The sequence below is a fragment of the Manis javanica genome, chromosome 5, assembly GCF_040802235.1.
Source record: "Manis javanica isolate MJ-LG chromosome 5, MJ_LKY, whole genome shotgun sequence".
In the NCBI taxonomy this organism is placed as follows: Eukaryota; Metazoa; Chordata; class Mammalia; order Pholidota; family Manidae; genus Manis; species Manis javanica.
The window spans coordinates 99520202-99539649 of NC_133160.1; the positions used below are offsets into that span (position 1 = coordinate 99520202).

The window sequence follows — 19448 nt, forward strand, 5'->3', positions numbered from 1 at the left end:
AGTGAGCAAAGTGAATGCCAAAAGGCAAGCTCATCCCAATACATGTGAGCCCTAAGGACTCATGGACCCCCTGGGCTACAGTCCACTTATCATCTTTTCCTATCTCACTCTATGAGGAAGCTTCATACACATGCATCGAAGACACCCAGCCCACAAGTGCAAGCTCAGGCCCTATCCCCATCACACCCCACCTCCACCCTCATCTGCCGGCTCCCACAGTTTGGACCAGGAATCTGAAATCTGTTACCTGGAATGTGTTATAGTTTTGGATGGGCATTTTTCCGTGTCTCCCAAAGCTCTTCATTCACTCTGTGTGGAGGGGCCACTGTACAACAACAGGCAGAGGAGGTTCCACTAATGGGTCTGAAGGTGACACCGACATATGTGTGGTTTACAAAAGGACATTTTTTTAGGGTGGCTACAGGGTAGAGAGATGGTGTAAAATGATGGTGTCAGAGGGTGTCTTTCTAATCAGTACTTTTTTTAGCTTGTGTATCCCAGTACTTTTTCTAGAATGGAGAGTGTCCAACTCTCCATGGAAGTAAGGAAGAAAGAATTAAGGGTGGTCATCATGTTGTCCTCCAGTCATGACCCAGAGAGTCTACAGTGGAAATTTACCCCCTCTGACTTGCAATGTTAACTATGAAAACCAATCTTCTCTTCAAACATGAGGTGTCTATTCTTCAGTCTGTTTTCATTTTGCAAGGGGAGTGAACATGCCAGTAACACATGGAATTGTTGTGTCATAGACAAGCATACGTACAAACTTACCATGCTGTTCATTTTTGAAGATGATGAACCTGTTCTTTGCTTTCTTAGGCTATTAACTTCTTCTACATTTCCATCTTTTGGTTTCAAAATCATTCTGCTACTTCCTGCAGTTCCTTCTGATGAGGACCGCAATCGCCTTTCTATAAATCTCCCTTCACGATATGGACTGAGGCTACTGGCAAGAACTGTTAAAAAATAAAGTTAAAATTAATATAAATGCTTAAATGTAGTTTTTACAAATATTCCACTGAAAGCAAATGGAGACTCCTAATGTCATTCAAAAATTATCTTAAACAGAAAGCCTTTTAAGTTAATAGTGGTGGTTTATTTGCTTATTCATGTAATCACTTTGAAGCCCAAAACATTTGGAACAATTCTTGGCTTATCCATACATCTCATGAAAGTGACGTAAGCAAATCCTGTCCTTATTACCTTCAAATTTTATAACCTGACCACTTCTTACTACCTCCCCCACTAATAAGCTGGGCCAAACTCCATTACTAATAAATAAATAAATAAAACTTTGACAAAGAATTCAAGATTATACAATGGATGTCTTCAGTAAATAGTGCTGGGAAAACCAGTTAGCCATATGCAAAAGAATGAACCCAGATCACTATCTTACACCATACACAAAAAACACTCAAGATTAAACACTTAAATACAAGACCTGAAACTGTAAAACTCCTAGAAGAAAATATAAGGGGTAATCCTCTTGATATTGGTCCTGGCAATGAGTTTTTTTAATTTGATACTAAAAGCAAAGGCAACAAAAACAAATATAAGTAAGAGGAACTAGTTCAAAATAAAAAGCTTCTATAGAGCAAAGTAAACTGTCAGCAAAATGAAAAGGCAACCTATGGAATGAGCAATAATTTTTGCAAATTACGTACCTAATAAATGGTTAATATCTAAAATACACAAGGAACTCACACAGTTCAATAGCAAACAAAACAAAAACAATAAAAGATAGAGAAAGGTCTTAGACATTTTCCAAAGAAGACATAAGTGGCCAAAAGGTATGTGAAAAGGTGTTCCACATCACTAATTATCATGGAAGTGCAAATCAAAACCACATAAGATGTCACCTTACACCTGTTATGATGTTTATCAAAAAGCCAAAAGATCACAAGTGTCGAGGATGTGGAGAAAGGGAACAGTTATACACTGTTGGTGGGAATGTATGTTGATACAGCCACTACAGAAACAGTATGGAAGTTTTTCAAACAATTATAAATAGAACTACAATATGATCCAGCCATTCCATTTCTGGTATATATGCAAAGGAAATGAAATCATTATCTAGAGAGGTATGTGTACTCTCATGTTTAAAGCAGCATTTTAATGTACAAAAGCCAAGGCATGGAAGTAATGATCTTTCAACAGATGAACAGAAAAAGAAGATGCAATATATATATATATATATAATCTCACATTATGATGAAGAGTGTATTATGGTAACTGAAATAGGCCAAATAGAAGACAAATACTGGATGATATCATTTACATGTGAAATATAAAAATAGAAAGTTACACTAATGGAAACAAAGAGTAGAAAATTGATTGATTGCCTGGAGCTGGATGGTGGGGGAAATAGGGAGGGGTTGGTGAAAGTGTACAAACTTTCAGTTGTAAGATGAATACGGTCTGAGATCTAATATATAACAAGGTGACTAGCTAATAACACCGTATTATATAATGGAAATTTGCTAAGATTGAACTTAAATATTTTCACCAAGGGAAAAAAAAAAAGGTAACTGTGAGGTAAAGGATGTGTTAATTAACTTAGTGGGGGGGAAACCTTTCACAATGTACATTATACCAAATTATCACATTGTGTAGTTAAAATATCTTACAATTTTATTTGGCAATTATATATCAATAAAGCTGGAAACAAAGACAAACTACAATCTTACCTCCCACTTTCTAGTCCTTTATTCTGCTTTAAACTTATCCTCAGCAGTTACAACCATCAGACATTTATTTATTTGTATATTAACTGTCTGAGTATCCCCAAGATACTAAGCTTCATGAAATTAGGAATTTATGCCTATTCTGTTTATCCCAATTTCCCTAGAACCCAAGACACTGACAAAACAAGTATTTGTTGAATGAATGAATGAGTGAGTAGGTGAATGGATGAACTTTTCTATTTAAGCTCATCTACTGGTTTAAAGAGTTTTGGCCAAAACCTACTAAGCCAACATATAGCAGTTATTTTTAATTAACTTTTCAAGGTAATGAAGGAAAGCTAAATTGCCAGAGAGCTAAATATTACATTATTAATTTTGATATCATATACCGAATACTTTCAGATGTTTATTAAATACTAGCTTAACATCTTTCATAATAAATACAGAACGAATTTAATACTACAGAACTTAATGTCCATAGCAACCTTTTCTTAAATAAAATACACTTATTTAACTTGTTTTACAACGTTAAACTTCCAAGTTATAAAATCCCTATTAATAGCAATAGGATCATATGGTAGTTCTATTTGTAATTTTCTGAAAAACTTCCATACTGTTTTCTGTATGGCTGTATCAGCATACATTCCTACCAGTTCTACAAAATGAAGGATAGTATACTATCATGTTTTCCTTGTTGACATTACTGGCTTACCTGCCTACCTCTATTTTAAAAACTGCAAATAATATGAATAAACAGCCAATGTCCAAGAACAAGTTATATATTGTCATATTCAGTGAAATTAATTTAATATGTTAAGTAGCTTGCATTTAGGATCTTAGTCAACAATTCAATAGTCATCCAGGTAATTCCCTAGTTTCCACAGAAATGAGTATGTACAGTATTCAATTTGATGCCCAGGCAAGTCATAATTTCTAAATAAGGACTAAATATAACCAGGATAAGCACATATATACCCTTTTTTGTGCTATTTCTTTTAAAATATGTCTAGATTCCAATCAGAGATTCACCACTTGCTAATGATGTGATTTCATAGTTAATAACTTAATCCTAAAACTTAGTTATCAACAACTGCCACATAAAATTTTGGTTAGGATTAAATGAAACAATGCCTTCAAATTGCTTCAAATATTTTTGGGCACATAATAAGTTTACAAAAGCAGGAGCATCATCATCATTATTCTTATATTATAAAGTAAGCAGGTATAACTAAAGCCAAAAGAACAAAGCTACCAAGAATAAAAAATGAAAAAAAGTATGCAAATGCATAAAAGTGCTCTTTTGTATCGAAAAATATACTGTGTACTGTGAAAAATATTAAGCTATACAATTATATAGCTGGACAATTAATACATTTGAAACTTTGAAACTGCCATATTCATGGAGGACCAGTTAAATAAATCATGAGATTCCTGATACTATAATATATCATTTTGCTTATTATAAATTTTATTCAATATTCTAGTATTATTTTTCATGTTTGGTAAAGAGCCAGGGTCATGATGTGCACTATAGCCTAGTCATTAAGAACCTGAATTTTGGACTCAGATAGTTGTAACTTGTCTGTGCTATTTACCAGCTGTATAATGTCTTAGTCTGAGTTTTCAAATTGATAAAATGGGTTACATACTAGTGCCTACCTCATAGGGTTTCTACCCCAAACAATTATGTGCTACCTTTGTAACTGTGGACACAGTACTTAACCTATCTGTGCTCCAATTGCCTTGCACATAAAATGGGTTACAATAATAACTGTGATTTTGATAATTTGGAGATTAAATGAATATAAGCAAAATGCACAGAAAAGGAAATACGACATGATAATCATTCAATGTTGGGAGAACTAGTTAGTACTAATAGTAACAATAGGAGCAGCAGTAGTAATAGTGATCACTGTGGAGGAAAAAATGATCAAAATAATGCCAAATACAGTCTAGTAGCTGGTATATTCAACAATTTTCTTGAATTGAAATTGGTATTAGATGAAATTTTCTGTTAAATAACAGACTTCAGTATTTCAACCATCCACCCTTTTTAAAGCAAAGAGAGGGTACCCAAGGTTACACAAAGAGTTAATGACAGAGGCAAGATGAGAACCAGTCCTTCCAGACTCCAGAGACAGTATTTTTAAAGCTTGCAATTCTGTTGTACTAGACATAGAGATTATTTGTGCCAAAACATGTATCCTATTTAATAAGAGTTCTCTGTTGAAATAGGAAATAAAATTTTAAATATATAAATTTATTTTATAATGGTCTTGGCTGAAATATATCCATTTCATTAACTAAGAAATACCAATACTCTATCATGAAGTCTAATAAAGAGAGATGTTATTCCACATAAACCCAAATTGCAAATAAAATTAACTTCCACTCTCTTCTGAGGGTCAGAATCTGGATAACATAACTAAAAAATATGAGTAATATTGGTGAGTCACATTTTCAGCATAACATAATTGAAGCAAGTTTAAAAGTAAATAATGATTTTAAACAAATTATAACTAGGGAAGATTAGGGAATGAAAAAATAAAGAAAATGTAGTTTCCATTCATGAGACGGAGTAAGAAAATTGAATAAACTATGATGAAAATTATAAATAAAGAAAACCAGCTTACCTTTGGCAGGATTTGTATCATATCCATATGAAGTTTTGTTAAAAATGTGATGATCACCAGAAGAAGGTATAATCCTTGAATCTGAAATAGGATGGATCCCTTTAACACGTTCAGCTATTGCTTTATGTTGCTCATGAAATCCAAGTTTCCTTGGGGAGCTTGTTGCCAGCATTGTTTCACCATTCTGTAATATCAGATGCTCTTCTCTTTGTGTATCTGCTGATAGGTCATTCTCTGAGTCACTCCCATTCATAACAGGTAGTTCAGAGATTTCCAATAACACTTCTTTCTGATTAGCAGCAGAGGTTTCTAGTAAGGAATTCAATTCGGTGCTACATCGACTTTCTAACCTATATTTCCCAGGAGACAGATTTGCACAAGGTACAGTTCCCATAACGTCTACTGTTGTCTTTTTAACAGCAGCAGGATTGGGAGAGATCTGAGAGGTAGAATCACTGTGTCCAAAGTTGTCACAGTGGGATGCCATGCTTCCACTTTTAGGAAATGCATCTGCTTCAGACACAGAATCTTCAGTCAAAGCTAAGAACTCCGAAGGTGTCTGAGCTGTGGTAAGATCAGCAGAAAGCAATGGAGATTGTAAAGAGCTTCCTGCCTGTTCTGTTACATCCACAGAACAAGATGGAGAAGCCCTTACTAATACAGGTTCTCTCTCTCGGTACTGTGCAATTTCCAATGAGAATCCAGACTGTTGTACCAATGAAATGGATTGGCTCTGTGGAATTGGCTTAGAAAATTTATGGTGAGATGAAAAAGATTTAGTAAGCAGCTTCTTTGTTGATTGCTTTACAGAATGACGTGTTTGTTCTTCTGTGAATCCAGAATCATCCCCCTCACTTTTGCCAGAACTTAGACAATTTATAAAGACATTCTTATTAGTTGAGTGCTCTTTTTCCCTTTCAAAATCCTCTGTCAAAGATCTTGTTATCTTCTTATTTCGTGAAGTACTAAAACCAACAGAATGCCTTCCCCTGGTTTTAATATGATCTTCCAAACTCAGTTTTTGCATACTGCTGTGACCAGGTTGAGCACCATTTGAAATACTTAGGTTCTGGTTGGTAGCTTCTTGCTTGGGTTCACTCCCCTTCTTATGGTGGAAGCTAATGGAAGGAGTACGGAATAGACTCCTCCGTTTACCTGTACTACCTGAGCTTGAGTTAGTGCTGGAAGGAGAAGAACTGTGGACGCCAACTGTATTACTGGAGGAGGGTGAAGAAGGAAGAGAATCATGTCTTCTGCTAATACTTCTTCTGAAAATTGGCAACCGGGAGACCAGGGTAGATCGCCTTGATCCAGAGTCCCCCATTGGGACTCCAAGGCTTGTACTGTGACAGCCAATTTAGCAGCCTGGGAAAAGTTAAAGAAAAAAGAACAAGTCAACAGAATTCAAGTATAAAGGATACATTTTAAAGTTAAATATTATTTTTCCAAGACATGGAGTAGAATTTGGTTTACAGTGAAACAATAAATAATAAAATTCTGATCCCTAACGGTTTTTTAAAAATTTATCAGTAGCAAAACTATCCAATAATTTTGCAGAGCAACTTTATAATGGTGCAAAAATTTCAAGATCACCAAGAATATTTAGTTTATTCAAAAGAGTATTGGGTGGAAGGCACAAAAATCACTATTCAAGACCCAGGCTTGAATATTCACTTTGGTTCTATAATTTGTTAAGTAGTTTAATCTTAACTTTATATGTCTATTTTTTTTAGATGGTATAGTATGTGGCAGCCATGACCAGAGCCCTCTGGGTAGAATGCTGCACTCCTCCCTCTGTTGGGCAGCACCAAACATGCCACAGGACTCAATAAGTTACTGATCGGAGCATAAGAGAATCACAGACTAAGGTGTGACCCGAAACTAGTTGGACGTATTCTTCCCCTTGGAGTTTTAGTTTGGCCCTTTAGAGATAAGATTGGCAGAAAACTAAACTACAAAGGACATAGTGTAGAGCTATAAACAAGGTAACATTATGAGGAAATCACAGCTATGAGTAGAAGCAAAGACTTGAATAAAAGCTAAGTGAATTGGTAATGTTGAGACAAGTTGAAAGTATACAGTGAAAGAAGCAGAAGCACAGAAAATGTATGAACCATATTAATATCAGGGTACCAATGATGAAGAAAAAGAAGAAAGAGGAGGAGAAAGCCTCACAGTTCTCAACTGTGATGTACCAAGTACTTCTAGACAAATGATCTCTTTTAACGCTTCAAACTATAGCAATAGATACTATTACAATAGACATTTTACAAAAGAAAGACAACTTGCCTAATGTCTACTCAGCTAATAAGTGGTAAAGCAGGAATAAGAAACTAAGCCTTATCTAACCACAGAGTCAGCTCACAATGAGCATGGTGTATACTGCTTTCATTACAGTAAAAAGCCAAGAATTTAGGCTGCTGAAAACCTATCATATATGCTTCCATTTCAGGGATTCCAAGGTGTATCATCAGTCTTGCTATTCTGGTTACCACTATTTTTCACTGGTTTTAATGAGCCATGATTTGGTTCCCATTTAGCTTTGTTTCTAAGTTTCACTTAATTTCCTTAAGTATAATGTACATACCCTCTTTGTCAATTTGAATCAAACTCAGTTTTATTTTGTTGTTTTTTGCAACCAAAACCACCTAACTAAACAATAACAAATACTACATAAAATGACCAGCCCTCCACTTTATCATCCTTACAGATACATTATGAGATTGGTCAAGCAATATACTTTCATGTCCTTGAAGAAGTATGTGACAAAAATGGAAAATACCTTCTTTTCCAGGCATGCACTCACAAATATTTAATATTTTGTTCAAATGATATAAAATCTAACAGGCTTGTAGTATATGATTTTCACTGGATTTTTAATTGCACTGATTGAATCTGAATTTAAATCAACCTGTGAACTACTCAAAAAATATTTAAGTATTCTTGTGAGGCTTTGGGTGAAGAAGAAAGCTTAAAACATAAACAAAGACATTTTAGCTCCTGATGACTTTCACAAATTAAAAATATCTCATTTTCCTCCCAACTTATGTTTTCCAAAATGGATACAAAAAATAATACTTTTTTTCATTATTTTACCCTTAATAATGGTTTAATTAACATTCCCAGCTGTAATTTTTTTCAATTACTTTCAAGATTTCCATTTAATGCCTAATGAAAAATCTTGCTACAATTAGATTTTCTGACCCTGCTCTTGATAACCCAATGGTCTTCAATGCACTAATGTCAAGATTTTTACTATTACTATTGAAATGCCTTCAGAATTTATGCACATTGAAGTATTTCTTGGGCTTTTTTTTAGTATTTCTTGCATTTGTATCAGTACTTAAAAATAAAAGAATGACTCGGTTCTATATCTCTTTAGCATGTATTGAAAGGATTTACTAAACTAATAAAAAATTTTCAGAAAAAATTACAATAATTTTGCCTCTTCCTAAATAATGAAAATGACCAGACTTCCACTGGATACAAATAACACATTTAAACTACTAATAAAATTTGATCTAATTCAAATAAGAACATCATTGATACTAAGAGATATTTGTACACTGAATGGAATGACACGAAGCATATAAAAAATCTATTGGAGATAAAAAAGGTAGATGTCATTTTATCTACTGATAATCTTGTAAATGAAGGTCTTTATTTCCTATTGAGTGCTTTCCAGCTAAATGAGAAAAAGATAAAATATCTGTAGGTTGGACTTACCAATATTCTTTAGAAAGGCTCTACAAGCTATGGATGCTCTCTACATCTCCAGGTTCACCATTGCTCTCCTCACATTTCATTGTCTAATTGCATTGGTCATCCCTTGCCATATTCTGTTAATTTTCACCTTATGTGCATTTACAGATGCAGGTCAGCTGGCTGGAATGCCCTCCCTGTAACTCTGACATGACAATTCCTATTCCTTTTGCTATAATATCATCCCTTCCAGTATGCCATCCCTGGCCACTCTTCCATCCTCGTCCATTTTGAATGCAATACTACTCCTTTATGTGTTCTCCAGTTTTACCTTACTTAGTACACACCTGTTTATCTGACTTTTCTATTTTACCAAAAGTTTCCTAGTAGTAAAAGCCATCGCTGATTTGCTTTGAAACTCCAGTGCCTAATCTAATAAAAAATTAGTAACTATGGAGCAAATGGACTTCAAAAAAATGAAGTTTTAACTTGAACACATCAGTATTTCAAACACAAAAATTTTCTGTCTCACTACCATAAACAAATATTACAATTTTGAGGTTACTTACATTGAATTACAACTTTTGGAGATTTATAAGTTAATTGAAAGCCTTTCAAACTATAAAGTCATTCAATAATCTAAAATGTGCTAGTACTTGAGAACATAATGAAACAAAATGCTGTACAAGTTAAATATTATCAATTCATGAAAGACAAATATAACACTACATGTTAATTTTATTTTTCATTATAATTTTATTTTAATTACAACAACTACCTTTAATCCCGTAGCAAACTTTGTATATATCTTCGTATCTTTCTCTAAATTTCCAAATCAGATAAACATATATTCTCAATTCTCCTCTGATGTTTCTTGGTTCAAAAGTCATAGTCACTTCAACCATAACAGGTCCTAAAAACATACAGCTGAACCAGACCTACCCACTGTCCAGTGGCCTTTACTGCCATAAACATTATTTTTACTCCTTGTCATTATATAATGAATTTGTCATATAAGAAGAGTGTCTTCTACAGTGACTACAATGGGGTATGAGGGGGACTCAATAATAAGGGTGAATGTAGTAACCACACTGTTTTTCTTGTGAAACCTTCATAAGAGTGTATATCAATGATACCTTAATAAAAAACAGAATAAAAAGTAAAATAAGTGTCTTCTAATTATACCTTTAAAGCTGTATAAATAAACAAAAAAAATTAAACTGGCTCGGAGACAATGCCACTAGAGAGATGCATACTGACCTAATTAGAAGTGGTATGAAACTCAGCTTGATCTTAGCTGAAGAAAGAGAACCCTTTGCTCTTCAGCACCAGGATTTAACAAAAAGCTCTTGGGAAGTACTTTATCCAGTGATCTGTATAACCTTAGCAAACACTATCATTACCTTAATGGAGGTTAACATAAATATGGTAGATTTAATTTGAGTATAATTAAAGACCAATTTCTTATTTGACATGACGAAGATATGGACTATAGATAAAGGGGTTACATAGATTGATAATATGTTACCTGTTAAAAATTAAAGTAAAAGTAAAACACATTAAAGAAGAAAGAAATACTGAAAACAAAATATGCACTTTCTCTCACAATTCCAAAGGCATTAAAACAACCTACAGGGTTTCGGAAATATCATCTTGGAAACTGATTACCATACACACAAACAGGAATGTCTGTCTGCACAGGTAAAAGAAACAAAACAAAACCCTCTTCACCTGTTTTTCTTTCCCAACATTTTTCAAAATTTTCTTAGAATTTGGACAGTCCTTATATATTTGACTATAAGCCAAAAATGAAGATTTACCTTATGTCTCATACCTTGAGATAATCCTAAGTATCACTGTTTACATTCTTGCAAAATTGATTCTATTTTATGGCAAAAACAAAACTAAACATACAAAAAATACCTCTTGCATACATATTCAATTAGCATAACATTTTCTTTTTTATCCTCAAGCCCTGTTACTTACTGAACTAGAACGTGGATAATAATTATTGTATAAGTGATTTCTTTTTAAGGATGAAAAAGCATGAAATCAAAAACTTAACACTCTGCCAGGTAGAGAACAGATTTGCAATTTCTCCCTTTGCTGATAAAGTGCATTCAAGCAAGTGGCATATGGTGGTGCAGCACACAGAGGGATTGTGAAAATAAGCTACTTTTCAAAATCAAACCAATCACTCTATTTAAAAAATCAGCTAAGTATACTGGGGGAGGCATATAAATAGAGCTCAGTATTCTAAACCCTTATGATGAACCTCTCCCAAAGTATACATTTCTATTAGAATTTTAAAACAATAATCAAAATTTGAAATGTTTATGGGGATTGTTGCATAAGTTAAATTCAATCCTAGCTCTATTCTTTCTCAGAAAAGATTTCAGAAAATAACCCAATAAAGCCTAAATAACCATGCTGAACAGAAAATCTATGATACATGGTGAGACGGAAGAAAGAAACTTCACAGAAAACAAATACTCTCTAGGTGATAATTTTTCAATATTAAGAAAGTTGATGGCAAAAAATAAGTCATACGTAAACATATCCATGAGCATTGACTAGTTTTTACCAAATTTAAATAAGACAATAATCTGAAGTTATCAAAACAATTTTACCTAACTGCATCATTTGACCACAGACTTAACTTTAGATTTCAAACTAATTAGGTAGTTAGAGCCTAGCTGGAAAGCCTTCTAGTCCAGACTCTATTACAAACCATACAATTTACACCTCGACATTCTTTTACTTTACAGTGTAATTTACCCTTACATGTATTTCTAAAATGCTTTACTGTTTTTCCTTAAATGAATGGGAAACTAATGGTAGCATTTTTAACAGCTAAACCACTCACTCAACATGAACAAGGGCCACTTCAGCCGGTAGGGTCAGTAACGACAATATGAGGCACATTAAGAGGAAGACTCATCAGGACCAAGTGAGTGATGTGCCACAGGAAAGGGAATGGTATTGTCAGCCAAAGATAGAAAGACTCAGAAATCTTATAATTGATTGGGTATGTTTAATTGAAAATTTTTTAATTTGCATATAATTTAGCCACCTTGAGTACACCAAGTTGTTTTCAACAAATAAGCAAGAAAATAACCCAAACAAATAATTGTCTATATCAAAAATGTATACCTTTACATAACTACTAAAAATCATTTGACCCAAAAGATGGTATGTGAGCAAAGACTGCCCCTGATTGGATCTGTATAAATCAATCTCCTAGGTAAAAAGACAAAGAGAGTGATGCCAAATTAGCATGATAATGGGAACTGCTGCAATAGGAAAGGAGAATATATTTCAAAGAGATTATTCTAGCACTATTTAGAAAGCAGATAAACTAGTTGTCTAGATCAATGGAAGAAGGGGTGGTGATACATATTTAGAAAGACATGTAATCTTGAAACCCAAACAGATATGGTCCTCATCCTTTAGTGAACAGATGAGACAGAGGGAAAGGAGAAATAAAGACAAAAAAGAATGGATTTGGGCCAGAGATTAAACAGAAGTTAGCAGTGAAAAAAAGAGAGATGCCCTCTCAAATTAATAAATAAATAAATAAATAATGAATAAATAAATAAAAGAAAGAAGTCTAAAAACAATATCTATATGTGACCAGGCTTAGACAGTTAATGAGACAACATTTATTTCTTAAAAATGCTAGAGTTTATGTTCTGGGATTTACATACAATGAATACATAACTGTTAAGTATGTAGACTCTGATGCAAGAACATCTGTATTTGAATTCAGCACTACACATATGAGTTGTGTGAATGAATAATGGCTTAAAAAATTACTTGAGCCTGAGTTCTTCATACAGATAATAGTTGCCCATGTCTTAATAAATTTTTGTGAGGATCAAATAAGTGCAAAAAAGCACTTAAAACAGGGTCTAGCACATGATAAATGCTTAATAACTACAAGTTATTTATCAAGAACAATTAACCAGGCTGTGCTGTTTCAAAGCTAAGTAAAACTTAGCTTAAAACTTCCTCAACCTCTCAGCTGGAAGTTCTATTCTGTCTACTAATCATAAATTAATGCTGTCATTTCCTGAGTCTATCTTGAACAGGACAGAATGGTTATTAGAGGCCACAGTAACTGTATATCAATGGGACTTGGGATCAGTATTGTTATATATATATTTATCACTGAATAAAGAGTGATGTAGCCAATACTACAAACACTTTTTAATTTATCTCTTACAAATAATTTCATTCAACCATGGCCTGCTTTTGACCCAAATTTTTATCGACCATGTTTACTCTCCTTCCTGACTACAAGTTCAGTTCAATTTTTTATTAAGTAGGGATTGAGTTCAATTATTCAGTCTTAGTTTGTAACTTTCAAAAAAATAATTCAGACTTCAAGGAGTAATAACTGACAATATTATGAATATTCAAAGACTGTCTCAAACCCCAAACATGATTCCCCAAAGATGAATTTGATAAATACACTGAGCAATGACAATGTCAATAAAACAAATAAACAACTTCAAATAGAAGAGGAAACATCTGAAAGTATATGTTTGTTAATAAAAAACAATTTTATTATTTTTTATAATCATATCTTAACATTGGAGAATTTGGTTTGGTTTTAAAATACTATTTTGGAAAGAAAGTTCCTCACAATGTCTTAGCTTAGGTTTCCTACAAACACAGGGTTCCTACAAAATCCCTGAGCAAGGGATTCTTGTTCAAGCAATTCATTAGAGAATTATTCTCAGGAGGTGAGGAAAGACTACAGGATAGGAGAGGGGAAAACCTAATACAGGATGTGGTCAAAAATGGAGACTAGTTTCAGCCTGATCCCAGGGATCTGGAAATTAATTGACAGCTTGAGACACTGGCTGGTCTTTTGTATCTCCGCGCCAGTCAATCACTTACAGACTTCACTAAGGAATATAGGATGAAATACTTGAGACATATAAAACAAGCACAGGATTGGTATCTTGGATATTTAAAGAATCCTTATAAATCAGTAAGAAAAAGGCAATTCAAAAGAAAATATAAATGAATAAGGAATATAAACAAGCAATTCCTAGAGGAAGAAACATAAATCACCAATGGATATATGAAAAGATATTAAAACACATTAGTAATCAGGGAATGTAGGAAAGAACTCCTTTAAACCACTTAGAAACAAAACACAAAGGAAAAAAAGTAGCAGAGTATGGAGAGGACTTGTATAGAAGAGGAATTACAAATCACCAATCAACATATGAACAAATATTCAAATCAATTTTTAATCAAGAAAAACCACAAGATACTATTTTTCATGGCTAACATTTTAAAACTAAATAACACCAAGTTTGGGTGAGTGAAGTGGTACTTATAGATACTTATGAAAAAGCTCAAATTGTTAAGGTAATCTTATAAAATTATGTTTCAAAGTAACAAATTAAATCATTTCACTTCTCAGCATTTACCCTAGAATGATACTCACATATCTGCACAAAGAAACACGTATACAGATATTCAAGGTTGTTTTATAATAGTTAAAATTTTAAAAATATATAAATGTCCATTAACAGAATATAAAAAATAAAATACACTATTCCAAAGCATAATAGATAAGAGCTAAACAGAAAAGGTAAAAGATATGAACTGACCCAGAAAAAACTCCCAGGTATTAGTTACTAAAATCAAGTTGCTAAAACACTTTACATGAATTACAAATGTATTATGAAAATTTAAAAGTATTAAATATTCCAGATTCATGTGTGTAAATGCACAGATAAAAAATATGGAAGGATATACATCAAAATGTGAACAGGGCTGACATAAATGGGGACATTAGAAATATCAAAATCAAGTTTAACACCAAAAAATTCATGAATTACTTCTATAATTTAAACTTTTAAAAATTCAAATTAAGGTAGTATAAAAATATATGGCCTATCAAAAAATTGTATGTTGAAGGATATAGGCTTGTAAATGTGTTCAAAGTAACTTGCAGGGTACACAAAAACTAATAGTAACAGTAGCTGTTTCTGGAAGAGTAAGCAGCTGGGGAGAAGTTTTTTCTTGATAGAATTGAACCAGATATGGCAAAATACATACATCAACTGTGCGTGCTTTAAAAATCTCTTCAATTTTTTAATATTTTAACACAAAATATTTACACAAATAAAACCTATGGAACTACTAAGAATCTTATCAGTATACAGACTTTTATTTTTCATAAACCTACATTTTTAGTACTAAAACTCATTATTTTATGTGACCATCAGTCCAAACTGAATCTGTTTATAAATTCAGATGTGCTTTTCTAACAGTTCAAACTCTACTTAGTTTTGTGATTGAAAGCTACATTTTTCTAAAAATACTTTTTCATTATTTTTTTACCGTATGATAATTCATCTAAATGTTGTCAGTGATAGCTCAAACACTAAGGATTCAGTCCAGGTTTTTCACAATCTTTTTAATATTTTAGGATTTCTGTAATACAAACATTAAGCCGCTAAGAATTACTTTAGTTGGGTAAAAAATTTGAGTTATATGACGATTTGGAACTATTATGGTGGCGTTCTGAGTTTTTCTCAATAATAATAAATTGATGCCATTATACCATTCTTTTCAAGGCTAGTAAACTAAGAAGACAGGTTGGTTTACATTTGCTAGATCCAAAATGCATGCTTCTTTTAGACATTTCTAATGGTTTGTTTATTTACTTAATATTAAAATGACTGGATTTGCCTTAAACGTTTTACTTTCTTTACTGAAAAATTAAGGACCCACTTTATAATAAATTACATGCAGTTACATATACCTATCAGCAGAGGGTGCAGCAGACTTCCTTTTTAAGAGGTAAGTCAAATTTTTTCTTGTAACTTTCAAATTTTAAATGAAAAACCAATGTAAGATTTATTAGGCAGACAATTATTTAAAATATCATAAAGTCTTTTAGGTAAATGAAAAATAGAAGTTTCCACATATATTTGCAAATTAAGTGTATGGTTCTTTAACATTAGTATCTTATAAAAATTAATGCTTTCTGAATTGAAGGAAGATTCCAACTCTTGAAAGTTTGAAGCAGTAATTAGAATAGTAAAAATAATTTTTTAAGTTCATTTATAAACATGTATAGGACTTACATTTTAAAGGGAATTCAGATATATATAAATTCAAATTTATTACTTATTTTCCAATATTTTCTCCTCATCGTTTTTGAAACAATAGTTAAACATACTCCTTTGTAAGAAATATATTAGTGTAAAATATATATGAAGATAGTAGCATATCTTGTTCCGATTATATGTTGTAGATTTTTTTAATTTTAAAAATTTACTTAGTATATTGCATAGAATAGCTCATGGTCACAGACACAAATATAAACAAGAGGAGGAAAATACTATCAATGTGAATAAGAAATAGAAAAACCAGAGGAAAAATTTTTTTAAATACAAATTAAAATACACATTAGGAGATTAAATTTAAAGGTGGCTATACACACATGTATAATGTGTATGTCTGCGTATGTGTGTGTGTATATATATATATATACATATATACATATATATATATACATATATATAATCAATAATATCAACGCCTAATAATACAAATCAGCATAGGCAATATACTGAATCCAACTTTTCAATGTATGCTCCAGGTCAGATACAAACTGCATCAACAGATATATATTTATATTTAAGTAATATACATGTGTTTTTATATTAATATATTATTTTCATATTATTAATTTCAAAATATATTACTATGTAATATATATTTTGTATGTTATATACAACTAATATAAATTTTATATATTTATATATAAACTTAGATCAATATAATTGAAAATCAGCATTAGTATGCTAAGAGGGAAAAAAATAATTACTGCCCAGCTTTTGTTATAAATAATACTATTATAGCTGTATCCTTTATAATGCTATCGGCAGCATGTTTAATATACTAATTTCTATTGTCAGTGTAGTACATATTGTCAGAATCATTTTTTAAATAAAATATTGGATATGTCACAATTTATCATGACATTGTTTAATGATACATCTGTAGATATAATTTTTTTTGGACTCTGTTTCCCCATTCATAAAATTAAAAGAACTGAACAGATGATATCTTTGAGTCCCTCTAATTTATTGAAATACATGCACAATACCTGTGAAATTTAGAATATACACACGTATACATACTCACACATATTTGGTAATAAAATGTCATTATGAATATAATTTTTCCCTACTCCAAAGTTGTAATGAATTAGATGCAGTACTGACCCATAGATAGGAAAATAAGAATAATGTTTTATGCATTACTACCACAAAGATGTGTATTTTACAAATAGGGAGCAAAAGTACATCCAGGAATGCAGTCTACTTGTTACATGATAAAATTAGAAATATGGTAAGTTCTTTCTTTTCTTATATTGTATTTGCTTACAAATCAATGAACTTGACCAAATCATATAAATATTTTATTTTTCTCTTATTATTTACAATTGTGGTTTATAATTCATGCATTGGAACAGGGTAGCTTTTTAGAATATAGGATGGAATGCATGGCTGATATTTAATATATGATAGTAATAAAATTCCCTGATACAGTTCTCAGATTGAAATTACTTCAGATTATGTTGAGATCAATTTTAAGTTGGTAGAGAAGCCCAATATTAAACAACGGCTTTACTGTAGATCTATAAAATATAATTAAAAGTAGTTTTTATCAAATATATGAAAGCATTTTTATTAGCTATATTGTTCTGTGGATTATAAATTTATGTACTTTAAAGAGAGGTTACATTACCATATATTACAATAAAGAGAATATAATAATTTCAACTCATTTCTTTCTTTAAAAAAAAATTCTAAACTTTAACAAATTCACTTACTTTTCTTGTGAGACTATGGTCCTGAATCAAAGACCACTCACTATAAGGAATGACTGACTGCTACTGAGTTTATATTTAATCAAATAAGCTGCTAATTTGACAGAATAATTAGTAAGAATGAACTCATGAGACAAGACCCTGTGTGCTCCCACCAAACGAGATGTGTCTGCAGTAGTTGGTAGCCAGGGTGATATGCCTGCCTTGAGTTGCCACTAGATGGAGAGTTTGCATATCGGAATATTTAAGGAGTTCTACTTTGGTGTAAACTATTGCACACAATTTTTTTTTTTTTTTAGGGGAGCAAGGTACAGGTTTTTATTTAGAAACAAAGTGAGAGAATAGAGCTCCTGGCTCACGCCAGGGGGGACAAGAGAGTCCCTATTGCACACAATTTTACATTTGGAAGATGAACTTCTTTTGAGGATGAAGAAGTCAAAATCCCTGTGTTAAGTATCCCATTGAAAGGCATGTAAATAGGTAGCTGCCCCAACCTTTATAGTCAGTGTTCCTGATAGAATTGACTTTATTCAATCAAATAAGAGACTGTTACAGAAAGAAACATCGCCTTATTTCAAACAAACAAAAAGGCCCTTGCTCTGTAACTATCTGATACATCTAGATAATTGAATATTGTTCCCATTTTTATGTAACTTTAAAATAAAATTTATATTCCATGTCACTATAGTAACATAATTAGTTTTCTTTTATTTCCCTGTGAGGATTTTTTTTTAAACTAAATCACAAATTCACTGGAAGAGGTGACCCCATATTTAATGAGTACATAAGTTATCTCATCATAATCTTCTTAAAAACTTTGCTTGATAACTATAACTATCCTTATCTGTTGCTAAAGACAACTCCTAAATTATTATTCTGTCTGAATGCACAAGATAGACACAGTGACAATGATGTTATATGATCTTAAATAATAATATTCTTAATGCTATTGCTGCCCTAGAATGTACAATTAGGAAAGGCTGAGTATTCCAAACCAATATTCCAATGATAGATTTACTCCCTGGTAATTAAAAGGAGTTTTAAATGACTCTCCAATCACAACAGGTCACAGGGAATGTTACTCTTGCAGGGGAAAAAAAAGCACCCAACAGCAAAGAACAAGCAGTGTTGAGTTCAACAGTGAGAGAGAGAGAGGGAGAGGGAGGGAGAGCTAGAAATGGTTGTGCCATCCTACACACTTAACTAGGCTAACAGTTGCACGTCCAAGACTGAAAAGTAAACAAGGACATAAGTAAGACCTAAGAACATTTTGTGATTCATAATAAAATCTTTAAAGAAAGAAGCGAGACATCCAAGCTTTAACAAAGTGGAAAAAGAATATCATCCAACACAGGAAGCTACCAGAAACTGGAATAAGAACCTACAGGAGGCCCTGCTTGTTTTGTTTCTAGAGAAACCACACGATATTGGAACACCATGTATATATTTTATACTAGATAATATGTACGGTATACAAATACTTTAATAATATAATGAAATAACTACAAAATAAGGGTCATGGTTGTCTCAGTTTTTTGTGTGTTTTTTTTGCTGTCTTCT

General features: G+C 32.3%; 1 protein-coding gene across 8 annotated transcripts in view; it reads right to left on the minus strand.

Moving 5' to 3' along the window:
- The window catches only part of CCSER1 (coiled-coil serine rich protein 1), a 1413823-nt gene that overhangs the window by 1249327 nt on the left and 145048 nt on the right, over positions 1-19448 (minus strand). For all 8 annotated transcript variants that reach the window (XR_012131655.1, XM_073237297.1, XM_073237298.1 and 5 more), the window contains exons 2-3: positions 5318-6682; positions 772-956 (exon numbers count right to left, since the gene is read on the minus strand). Coding sequence is in view for 7 of the 8 variants with exons in the window: in XM_073237297.1 (XP_073093398.1) it covers positions 772-956; positions 5318-6641 (1509 nt within the window). In the remaining variant the exon portion in view is untranslated. The remainder of the gene's footprint in view (positions 1-771; positions 957-5317; positions 6683-19448) is intronic.